The sequence below is a fragment of the Sipha flava genome, unplaced genomic scaffold (assembly GCF_003268045.1).
Source record: "Sipha flava isolate LNK unplaced genomic scaffold, YSA_version1 342_pilon_pilon, whole genome shotgun sequence".
Taxonomy (NCBI): Eukaryota; Metazoa; Arthropoda; class Insecta; order Hemiptera; family Aphididae; genus Sipha; species Sipha flava.
Window position 1 is genome coordinate 41,260 of NW_020273036.1, and position 13,632 is coordinate 54,891.

General features: G+C 31.5%; 1 protein-coding gene across 1 annotated transcript in view; it reads left to right on the forward strand.

Moving 5' to 3' along the window:
• The first annotated feature begins 3,428 nt into the window (after positions 1-3,428).
• Positions 3,429-13,632, forward strand: part of LOC112687337 — a 15,471-nt gene continuing 5,267 nt past the window's right edge. Inside the window, exons 1-3 of the mRNA XM_025559983.1 lie at positions 3,429-3,500; positions 3,951-4,140; positions 5,729-6,102. Of these exons, the coding sequence (XP_025415768.1) occupies positions 3,429-3,500; positions 3,951-4,140; positions 5,729-6,102 (636 nt within the window). The remainder of the gene's footprint in view (positions 3,501-3,950; positions 4,141-5,728; positions 6,103-13,632) is intronic.

The following is a 13,632-nucleotide window of genomic DNA, read 5'->3' on the forward strand; positions in this document are numbered from 1 at the left end:
ATTTGGACGTTTGTAAGTTCTTGTATTTCTCATTTTAATAATAATAATTTACTACACTGTTAAATAATTTTTAGTTAATGTTGTATAAAGACACACTTTTTAGCTGTTTTCTTTTGAAATTATTGAAACTATTCTACAAAATGTATATGTTACCGTCAATGATGTAAATTAAGGAATTAATGTTAATGAATAGTCAATAACCATATTTCCGATCAAATTAAGCAGTAAACGATATTGACTAGGAAATATCGTTAATGTCTGTTATTATCAGTCAATGATGCATTAGAAATATTTCCTAGGTAATGACGATAACTCCGGGCTTTTTCAGGCATAAATGATAAAAATATAAAATCATTTATTTGTTGGTTGGATTAAAAATGTTCTTGCGTCAGTACGTACAGCTATAATATGTCGATGGTCGTACATTAGGTACCTATTAAGTAAAATATAGCGATAACATGTATCTAGTATCTATTCAAAGGCAGGCACAAAAAATGATGAAATATTCTAATGCTAAGTTGACAGAACTTCAATTAGGAACTATTGTAAGAGTACCTATACCCGACGTGGATAGAGCACGTGGATCACCCCTTAATCTTTTGGTGGTCATTGTTGTATACGAAGCTGATATGTATAAATTATGTAAGTACAATAAAAATTAATTGTTAAAATAAATTAATAACAATATTAAAATAAATTACTATGTAGGTATGGAGTATGGTATGCTAAAAAATTGGTTCACTAGATCACAACTGGTTCCGTGTCCTGAAAATATATTAAACTATGAAAAGACAATCGCGACTGTCGGAGTAAAATAAATTACCGTTCGTGAGGCTGCTGGATACGGAATCGTGGGATCACAAGGCTATACTTGATGTATTTGTAAAGCAGGATGCAAAACTAGTAGATGTGCTTGTAAAAAAAGTAATGTTTTATGCAATTCAAAGTGTCACAGTACAACAAATTGCGAGAGTAAATAATCATGTATAATTTATCTTATATTTATAAATTACTGACTTATTTTAAATATTTCGTTAAACATAATTATCAACATTGCCTATCAGTATTAGACATTAAGATAAGTTCCTAGTCATAGTTTTAAATGTGTCTACAAAATATTTGAATTTTACAACCTTGCCTATATTGTCTGTTAATGCCTAGGCATTGACAATATCGACTAATAATGTTAGGAATTTATAATATTGGCTAGACATTTACGTTATTAACTAATTTACAACATTACGGTAAAATATATACATAAATATTTAATACATGTGTGGAGCTAAAATTAAGATTGGTCACAATTGATCATAATTAGGAACTAAATAGTGCAATTATTTTTTAAGTAGGTGTAGACTTAATAATATTTTAATTGCTTCAATAAATTCTAGTGATTTATCAGTGAAAATTCTATCTAGAATAGTATGATTCAAAGTAACCAGTTTTGCTGTGTAACAAAATCAACCAAACAAAACGCTGTATCTAATCTTCTGTGTGATTATATAGCGTAAATGGTAATGGTTGGTGGTTATTAATGATGATTAATGATTCAAAATAGTAGTAATTTGTGAAATATGATGATGTAGTCGGTACAAATTTAATTTCCACAAACTGTATTGTTATCTGTCAAAATATACACCAACAAAAATAATTTAAATTTTTACTCAGGTGATTTTTCATATAGGAATTTTAAATTTTAACTTGTCATTTGTTTTTTTTTCTTTGTATATTTATCACATATTTACAAAATAAAATACTTAGGTTTAAAATTTTATTTTATTCCAGTCTGGCGATAACGTTCATTGTGAACACACGCTCTTAGGCTCGCTCAGTATTTTAATTACGTAAATTGCGTTTTCGTTTTCAACATATATCATATGGTGATTCGTTCCGGTAAAAGTCCACCTCATACGCCTACGTTATCAAAAAGAGTATTATCCAGTACTTTTAAAAATTCTCCTCTTCATGAGGGGAAAAAGATCAAAACTTTATCCTCGCCAAACCGTTTCGCTGTTCTCGCCTCAATTGACACTAACGATGACACTGTATTCGATGCGGTTCCACCTTCCTGCAAATTCACTGTACCTTCATCTCTCCCTTTTGACCAGGCAGAGCCTGCGGCTCCACCTATCTACATTAGGAACATCAATAACTTTTTCGCATTAAAGGATGTATTAATTAAGACTGTCAGCCCTAATGGGTTTACAGTAAGTCCACTCCTTCGTACCTTATCGTCCGTCCCAACGGTCGCGTTAATTTCAACTTATTATCAAATTATTTAATAAAAACTAACGCCAGTTTTCATAGTTTTGGTCCTCATTGTCAGCGTTTACTCAGGATCGTTATCAGAAACCTCCATCATTCCATTCTCAGTACCGACATCCGCTTTGTCGGAAGAAGGACACCTAGTGAGGAATGTCCATAATGTAAAAAAAATATTCTTCTCCCAATATTTTTTGCCGACATCGAACCCAATGTTAATAATAAACATATCTACAACATCACTTCATTACTAAGCACGAAAGTAGTGATTGAAAAACCGAACAAAAGGACCTACGGTCCGCCGCAATGTTTCAATTGTCAAGACTATGGTCACACGCAAAATTATTGCCACCATCCATCGCGTTGCGTCAAATGCAGCAAGGCTCATGAGTCAGATAGCTGCACCAAGGATCACTCCAGTCCAGCTAAATGCATCCACTGTTCCGAAAATCATATGGCCAGCTTCAAGGGGTGCAAGTTCTACCAAACTATTCTAAATCGCCACAAAATTAAATTTTCCAACTCCAAAAAAAATATCACACACACAAAAAACTTATTCTCCGAGTCCCTCCCCATTGATGCCTCTAAATCAATCCCGTCATATGCTACTGCTACTTCTGGTTCAAAACTGAACATTGATCCGCAAAACTCAAATTTATATTTAACTCTTTGAAAATTCCTATCTGATTTAACATCCATAATAAATTTTTTTCTTTCTGCTATATTAATAATTAATTAATTAGGGCATTTACTTTTAATATTACTTTGTTATTAAATACACTAATATTCCGTTCTGTTTACTTCTTATCTTATATTATATTCATATTTATTATTAAATCATTATGCTCATTATATTTAATTACCAATTCAACTATTGTATCACGTTATCTATCAATATTTTAACTGTCGAATTTTATAATCGTTTATACTGGAAGTTCTTAATTAATGAAAAAAAAAAAAAATTATTCCCGTATACATTGGAATGTCTATATAATTTGTCTAATAAACAGTCCCAATAGTCTCATAATAGATCTCAAAGTGAAGAGGCGCAATTACAATAAAATGTTGTTCAACAAGTACGAAACGCACGTCGAACTCCATCTGCAGGTCCGTCAACAAATCCAGCATCAAGACAAACGTCACGAATTTCGCGTCGTGCACAAGCCATGGAATTTGCTGCATTTTATTACGACAGTGAAATGGATTACAGTAAATATGGTCTTGTTGGTGGAATGACGGTGAGATGTCTATATTGTACGAATCCAAATTTCCAGGTGAAACGGCTGGCATGTGATGTGCTAAAGGCAAAGTGAAATTGCCAGTATTCGAATATCCACCCGATCCACTGCACTCATTGATTTTTTGAACATCATCAACGTCATATACAAAAATGTGTACGATACCATCATGCAAGCTGTACAAAATGAAGCAGGCGGATTGTACTTTTTGGATGCGCTCGGTGGTACGAGTAAAACATTTGTAATATCATTCGTTTTGGTAAACATTTGAGCGTAAGGGAAAATTGCATTGGCACTTGCTTCATTTGGAATAGTTGTTAGTCCTACTTTGTTGGATGGTGGATGAACAGCATTAAAATTACTGTTAAATGTGCAGGTTTCTTTGTATTTATTGATCGATTGGCTTGAAATGCATTTGCATTAGTTGAGATGTAATTATTTTTAATGTAGGTGATTGAAAATCCAATGGGAAATATATCAAGAAATTCTACGACGGCGAAATTTTTGCATCAAACAGCAATTATTTTATTGGATGAATGTACGATGACGCATAAAAATTCACTTAAAGCAATACACCTTACAATGCAAAATCTACGTGACAACCAAAAAATTTTTGGTGGTGCATTGATATTATTGTCAGGTGATTTTAGACAAACAATGCCAGTAATTCGTCGCTCAACACCGGCAGATAAGATCAATGCGTGCCTAAAGTCTTCTTTTCTGCGGAGATATGTGTGAAAATTGACGCTAAACATAAACATGCGTATTCAGTTGCACAATAATCAATCTACAGATGATCTACATCTATTGGTTTTCGAAGCAATTGTTAGAAATCGGAAATGACAAAGTTCAAATTGATAACATAAACGGTTTAATTAGTTTACCAAACAATTTTTGTACAATTTTCCAATCAAAAGAAGAATTTATTGAACGAGTGTTTCCGAGTATTATCCAGAATCACAGGAAACACAATTGGTTGAGTGAACACGCAATTCTAAGGAGCGTCTAAACACAGGAATGCACCTTATGCATCTGCGCATGCACGTAATTTATTCATCACTATCATAATGTTATGATGTTATTAATATATTATATCTAATCACTATAATACGATAATAATATGAGTTTTGAATCAAACTATTCAAAATTTGAACATACTACATACGTATTTTACATTTTTTTTGTGCTTCAACCATTTCAGTAACTAAATCATTATACATACCAGATACATTTAAAAAAAATCAAAACAGCAATAACTATCTAATATGTTGAGATGGCTTTTAATAATGTTTATTTATATCTACATTTACCCAATTACCTATTTGAACATTTCATAAACCAGACTTTACCAAATTTATTACACAAAGGCTATTTACTAAATGTTTTATTGAGTATTAACAATACTATTCACAAACATCTTAAACATAAAAATTCAATATTATCTAATATCTATGTAAATGACATTATTTTAATAGTAATAGTATAAATTATCAAAACCAACTAGTGTAGTGTACCGAGTTGTGAGTTCAACACGGTTACACAATATTAGGATATAAAGATTTTAGGAGTTAGATTAATAACTTAATCAAGAATTCTTATTACGGTATTACTGATATTTTATTTAACACTTTTTAATTTAACATCAACATAGACAAAGTAAATGATAGTAATAAATATTAGCGGAGCGTATATACTGAATGGCTGGATACATTTGGTTGCTAATGCTGTTTCGCAACTTTTTCTGTTCAAGATTTTGCGATTCGCATATGGTTCATATTACTTCTATTAATTTTTTTATGGTTATAATTGTAAATACGTAATAACTATAAAATACGTATTAAAAAATAGAATGTATACATAATACATTATACTAGAGTTGAAACTAAACATCTCAATAATATACTTCTACAAAATAATTATAACGAAACTGAACATTATTATTAAACAACTAAAAAAAAATGACAATATATTATTTACATAGGAAGTATGTAGTTAAATTTTGAATAGTTTGATTCATAACTCATATTATTATTGTATTATAGTGATTTGATATGATGTATTGATAACAGCCCATAGAGTAACTCTATGTAACAGTCTAGCATTATGATAGCGGTGAATAAATTACGTGCATACGCAGAATGCTTAAGGTGCATTCCTGTGTTTAGACGCTCCTGTAATTCCGGCACCAAAAAATGTGCATGTCAATGTTATCAATTATCTCATATAAGAAAAATTGCCTGGTGTAGTAACATCATACAAATCAATTGATAGCGCATTGAATGAAGATGATGCAGTCAACTATCCAGTTGAATTTTTGAATTCATTGGAACCTCCCGGTATGCCACCACATTGCTTGAATTTGAAGGTCGGCTCATCAATTATTTTACTGCGGAATTTGAATGCACCAAAACTGTGCAACGGCACAAGATTAGCTGCAACAAGATTGATGCCGAATTTAATCGAAGCCACAATATTGAATGGCAAAGCGAAGGGGGAAGTTATACTCATTCCACGTATTCCTCTGATGCCAACAGACATTCCATTTGAATTCAAACGATTGCAATTCCGCGTGCGCTTATCATTCGCAATGTCCATTAATAAGGTACAAAGACAAACACTACAACTATGCGATTTGAATTGAAGTAGTTGCTCGCGTTTTTTGCACGGGCAACTATACGGGAAACTATACGTGGCCTGTTCAAGAGTTGGCACTATAATTTTTTTATTTGTGTACACCCCAAATTGACAAACAAAAAATATTGTTTACCTAAATGTGTTGAATTGATAATAAAGAATTTGGTTAAAAATAAATGATATTCTAGGAAAAATTATATGATTTTTATTGCATTTTTGTTTTGGTGCTGCGAAGCGCACAGGGGTCGGTTATTAATTATTATAAAACTAACTCTAACTATACAACCTACGTGTTATTATTTTCGTTTGAAAATTCACGTCGTTTATTTAAGGAATTTTGCTAGGGGACGTAAAAAATAAAGAAGGTAAATAATAAACATCTGATTTAAGAATTTTATTTAGAGAAAGCAATAACTACACACGAGCGAAGCCGTGTTATTCAGCTAGTTTCGCATATATTTTTAATAATATTTTTTATACATTTATATGGCTTGTGTTGGGAAAAGACTAGTAAGTTAAGTGAGAATAAGACCATCCATTTATGATTTCGGAGATAAGGACCAAGTTTTTATTTAACGGATGAATCCATAATTTTTTCTTTTTTATAATTCTGTTCTTAATTTTGTTATGTGTACCTACCACATACAAATCGCAACAACTTCATCAGATGACATGATGAAAACTGATTTTTGTTTTGTCTAATGGTGTTTTGTCTAGGTAGTGTACACCTTATAAAAACAAATTGTTTTTAGTTGACTAACACGAAAACAATTAACACTGTTTAACGCAGGTTTGCTCTTTTGGTGTGCGATCGTCCTAAGACAATCAAATATCGACAATCGACGAAACAATTCCTAGCAATCCGTGATAAATTGATAACATCTTACAACAATGTAATTACAATAGTAAATAGAAATCCATTTCTAAAAATAGAATGCGCTATCAAGGTACTACGTGAACTACGGATTAGGATTGCTAAGATATCTAGTCTATGATGTAAATACATAGCTTTATTTGTCGTGTTCTTTCATAGTTTATTCGTATTTTGATTAGTCATTGCAATCATAGACCATGGTATCAGTCAGTAACGTGAATTTTATACCTTAAAAACAACATACTAGCATAGAACAACAACGAGTAGTAGGTACAGACAACGGTATCATACGGTATAAATATATAATTATATAATTTAGCAATATGCATAAAAATGTTTTAATTGAATCTGAAATTTCAATATGGGCCCGGACCTAAGGGGCACCCCTCCCCCTATATACACCACTGCTGGGCTCTAATATTATATTTCAATAGTAATATAAATTACGATAATGGATAGCAAGTTTGTTTATCATAATTGTGATACTATCACGTCATCATCAACTATCTATCGTATATTTTTGAATTATCGTTTTTGAGTCCAGATGAAGTTGGTGATTTTTTTTTTATTTGAACTATCAGAAATATAACCGGTTGATTATAAAGTTGTAGATTTTGTTGACTATTTAGTTAACAACTATATTTCAGAAAAATCACTATTCTCTCTATCAATATGGGCAGAAAAAAGTTCGATTTTACAGCGAAATTGAAACGCATGTGAGTCTTTTCACAAAAAATGTAATAGTTTTTTTAATAGTTCCCATCCAAATATTTATACATTATTAGATGTTTTAAAGATAATTCAAACCGATACTGTAATTTTAGTTAGAAGCTTGCTAATTTCTAAACGTCAATATAGAAAACAACGCCGAAACAACATTTTATTTGTTGAAAATCAGATAAAAAAACTAAATGAAAATAAAATAACAAGGTTACATTATCTAATAAGTATACCCCTGATTTTTGACTGACATTTTGATTATTAAAATTATTATTATTATTCATTTATTTTTGTTAGTTGTTTAAGAATTCTTAATTAAAATACATGAATTTTTTGGGATGCATTTCGTATACACGTTTTTTACGGGATGCAACTCGTGTGCTCCCGCTAGTAGAGGTGGTCTCAAAATAACTGGTATTTTACAGCGGTAACAAGCGTCTATCGCATTCTCTTTTCGTTGTTCTTTAAAACAAAAATAATGTTAATCTTTTAAAAACTTATACGAAAACAACTATACCCGTTTAACTTGTTAGTTATATAACAAAAATAATATTAATATTCTTACTATCTAATGTACCCATTTAATATAATAACTAATAACTAACCCGTTTCTAAATATAAAAGTATTTTAAAATCTAGTTGTTTTCGACAACGCACAAGGAAAACAATTCAAGGTAAGGTTACAAAGTAGTTTAAGATATGACGTAGTGACCTCGGTTACTACATTACATTATGTTCTTTTAAAATACGTAATATATTATTAATTATACAATAATTTTTGTATTTTGATAAATAACATTTTTATTCCTAAGCATGCGGCGAATGCTGAGAATTTCTGGAGAATTCGCCACTGCATCATAATACGACCCGAGAAGTGCGCCGACTACTGTTGTTCCAGCCTCATAATCAACAACTATCATTGGTCAGGACCGAATTCGAACCCTCGAATATATAACCGGTCATTTTCTTCTTTCTCACTGGACGAAAATCTATTCAGGCGGACCCAACTTGCGTTTTCCAACACTGAAAATCCGCTCAACATTTTTAGCGAATTGGCTATGTGACATCGGTTCAGCCAAATAGATCGAGACTATAATTTTACGTCAAAATGTAGAATAATACTAAGCCTTTAACTGTGTTCTAGCGTAAGAAACGATAAATATTAAAAGCAGTTTCGTATATATTAATATTTCGCTTATTTGAATAAATAGTATAATTTTACGAAAACGGGTTATTTATGCGCGCAGTAAAAGTATTATTTATGTACTACAACGTAATTATGTGCAGTCGAACGTACGAGTTGGTGCATTTGAAATACAATGGTAAGTTCATGCGAAAGAAAAAACGTGCAGAAGATTAACACTGACATATTTTTTTCAATTGCATTAATAATAAATCATAATTTTAAAGGAAATCATTGAAATAGGATCAAAAACCCGTTTATACCAACCATAGAGGGTTAAAAGTGTAGTGACTGAGAAGGTTGTCAAAAAATGTCACAAAACATCCGCAGTAATACGATACACGTATACACAGTAACTCGTTTATAGTATTATCGAAAATGTTTCTCCGGTCTCGAACCCAAAGGCGATAGGTCAAAAGAACTCTTTAAAATAAACGCAGATTCAACATCAAAGTCAAATGGACACTGGTTGGATTGTCAATAAGTAGTAGCTCTGAGGATGGTGAAAACACTTGCTTAGAACGTTTGCTCAGCCTGACCTTACGCACACATGTCCAATATAGATATCAGGTTTTTAAGTTTTTAATTTTGGTTTTCCACGTCATATTTTTACATATTGCAATTAGAATGGCAGAGGCAATACTAATGTAGTACAGTGCACGTATTACAAAAACGTAAAGTGATTTACTATAACAGTGATTATTTTCAAACGCTACGTGGCATATTGAATTACGACCTGATGCAAAAGAAAAAAATTTGCGGTACGAAGAAAAAAACGCTGCTGCAAGACGTCGAACACGATGGTAACTTCGGACGATTTCGGTCGCAGCAGTGAAATTGCGTTTTACAGCCGTCGACGTTTGAAAATCGTGCGGTTGTTGTTTGATTAACGATCTCCGTCCGCTTGTTCGAGGCGGTGTTACGAACGTTCGACGTGTAATGCGCAACGACAATGGCCGAAAAAATCGCCGAACACTTACGCAATAAAAATAATTACCGGCGATCGATCGATGACGAACCGATGGATTTCTGCCGACTACCAAGGACAGCAATCACTGAACATCCGTCCCGGAGGCCAGTGGCGTAACTGGGAAAAAATTTAGGGGGGGGGAAATAATTTACTAACTATTATCAAAATCCTAAGCTCCCTCAGTTATCTTATAATTTGTTAAATAATTTATTACATTATTTCTTAACTGATGATAATTCAAATATTTGTATTTTTGGATTATCTAAGAAGGAGTAAAATGATACCTTCGACCTTTTCAAAATTAACATAGAGGGCACTTACCCCCTTCTTTCCCCTCCACAATTACGCTACTGCTGAGGACGTTATGTGCACGTTTCTTATTACTGTTACAGAACGTTTTGCTCGCACATCACTCGTATTCACACAACGTCTCGGCCGCCACCCGCTACAGCATTGGGTAATCGATTATTTTATGCCGAATTCCGTCTTACGTTCGTTCGTATTTGCTTGGCGACGGTATCACAATTAATAATGGCATTTTCTACCGTTGAATCTGTTACGATATTACAATGTGTCGCGCGTGACGATAATGTTACGGATGAGGGAACGCAGTTTCGTTGAACTGATTCGTTCGCTCGTACCTAATCGCAAACGGAATGCCATCGCGTAGAATATGAAAAATTGAACGTAAAGGATCAATCATCACTATTATTTTCTTGACTAGCCTTTTTCTGGTCGGAAGCATTATGAGAAATTTAAAAACTATTACTCATATATGTATATTATATACATTTTCAATATTTATATTAATGGTATAACGGTATAAATTCAAATACATTGCTTTTTGCTGATGATGCTAAAGTGTTCCGTGCTATCAAAACCCTTCTTCTTCTTCTTCTTAATTTTTTTAATAATAATAATTATGTTTAATTTTAATAATAAGTTGCCAATGTCGCATCCAATTTCACGCACAATCGTATGCTTTTGAATAGTCAAAAGCATGTTCTTTGTTATTCCGGCGCCGCGCGCAATCGTACTCCACCGGGTTTAATATATTTCGGTAATAAATACTTTTATTATTACCTAATATTTACTAACTGTGATTTTGGAAATAAAAAGGGTTTGAACCTCTCCTTACTTACGCCACTAGGATTAGTAAATACCAGGGTCATGATAAATTTTATTAAAATCGGACAATTAGATCTATTTTTATAAACGTAAATATTTACGACAAATTATGTACAAATATTATGGCTCACCATGCTCTGAAATGACTTGGGTCGCCAGCAGCCATGTAGCAGCCAATGTGTTAATGGTCATGTGTGGTCTCCGTTTGGCTGTGTGAATTATTACCGCTTAATTATATAGCAATCGATTTTACCATACCAAGATCGATGTTCCGTAAAATTACCATTATAATAATGAAAATTTAGTGTTTTGTGATGGTTAACATTATTAAACATTGGTTAAACATTATTAACATTAATTATTATTTTTATTTAATATTAGCAGCACATATAGATACTGTGTTCTGTAGTAAAAAAATATCTAAATGTTAAACGAACAAAGCTTTAGAAGTAAATAAATAATGTCTTCTAATGTAAAAATAAAATAAAAAAAGGTAATTAAATGTACAAATTTAGTTCAAATAAATTATTCTTTAGGAAAACTTTTTAATTTTTTTATTATTAATACACTTTATGTACCAGCAGCCATATTAAGAGCGTGAGCTAAGTAACTAAAAAAAAAAAACTTGAAATAGTTGATTCAACAAGTCACCCGTTGATGACAATTTCGCCTTATGACAATTTCGCCTTTTATTTATTTATTTTGATTAATGATTATTTAATTAATTAGTTACACCTACGTGTTTTTTTTTTTTTTTTTATTATGAATTTTTATTTAGGAAGTCTCTGAACCATTTGCATTTGATATACATTGAATGACATGGGAGATTTCCAGAGATAACTAATGTAGCTAAATATTTAATAAATGAATTTCGATGTGTATTAAAGCGTATGTGGAACCTTTTGAATAACTTTTGTTCTCTTCATGTATGATGTTTATATGTATCTCTTAACTTAATGTTACAAAAAATATCGCTGGAACATAAACCATGAAATAATAGCGTAATAACAATGGTAGATGTGAAAAGAAAAAAACTATGATTTTATTTTATTTACATTTGAAAGAAATGAAGATAAAACGCTTATAATAATAATTCTTTATAAAACAAACGGTGTTTAAGAGTCCAATCCGTGTGCAAATATTGAACACACATATGTACATGAGTGAACATTTTGCATATTCGCCAAAATCAATTCGTTTACGTTTACTTTTTTTCTGGCAAACAGTATACTTATACGCACGTACGTAAATACAGCGCATACCAATTATTGTGAATAACCTTAATAATAATCCATTTTTTTGCCTCTCAATAAAGTAAACAGAGATTAAACAAATTCATTTCAGTGAAAATATTTTAGACCAAAAAGGTCCACCACTTATTATATTTAAAAGCAAAAGTGTATGGGATAAATGGGTAGGTGAAACATCTTTCTTTCCTGGTACTACATATGCAGCTACCACAAATGGGTGGATGGAAAAATAAGTTTTTTTATAATTATTTTGAAAAAAGCTTCATTAAAAGTACAAATCCTATTCCAGAAAATCCTGTTCTTCTAATTTATAATGGGCATTCATCACATGTGGATTTGAAACTAATAGATACTGCTATAAAAAATAATGTAACAATAATGTTACTTCTACCACATTCAAGCCATTTGTTACAGCCGTTAGACCTAGCTGTTTTTTAATTTATAAAAAATTAATGGGATAAAATATTATGCTCTTGGTGCAGAAATCACTAAGGGAAAAAATTGCCTAAGTCAGAGCTTTCTAAAATAATTTGTAATATTTGGATAAAGCTTGATCCACAAATTATAAAAAATGGATTTAGAAAATCTGGGATATATTCATTTAATCGTATTTATGTTGAACGTTCCAAATTTGACCCTATGAACCCCCTGTGCAATAATGTGTACTATAAACATACAAGGTATGTTTCCATATAATATGCAACATTAATTTGAATGTTGAATTTGCGTTAATGTGATGTCCCTGATACTGCTAATATCCGGTGTTTGCAACCTAATCATCAACGTTTTAAATCTGTTAATTTCTAACATACCTGCAACTGCAATATAATGTTTATAACAAAAAGTTATATTTGGGTTACATTGTAAACATAGTTAGAACGTCATATTCAAACAATGAAACCTACTAATAATTGGAAAACAATTATAATAAAATACCACAACTCGTATGCGGGTATCGAACTCCGAACACCGACATATCTACCTAGACGGGTCTCTAAATCCTACGCGTTACTACCTATCGGCTATCCTAATCATATTGACATTAGGTTTATAATGGACGATATTTAAAGTGAATGGAAATTGATGGTTTTCTGTCTTTACTACCATAAGAGCTCATTATGTATGACAAAATAAGTAACTGATTTTTAACTAAGTTTAGTTACTTTTATTTTTTAATCAACATAAGACATGTAGTCTAAAACTGTCTTATGACGTGACACATCAAATAGTATGCATACGGACATTACTCTTATAAATAATTGATTTGATACCCCTTGTATATTTAAATATATTAGCTTATGGGTAAAACCAATAGAGTATATTTTTATAGAGTGCAAAACTATTTATTTTAAAATAGTATATTTTTTTTTTTT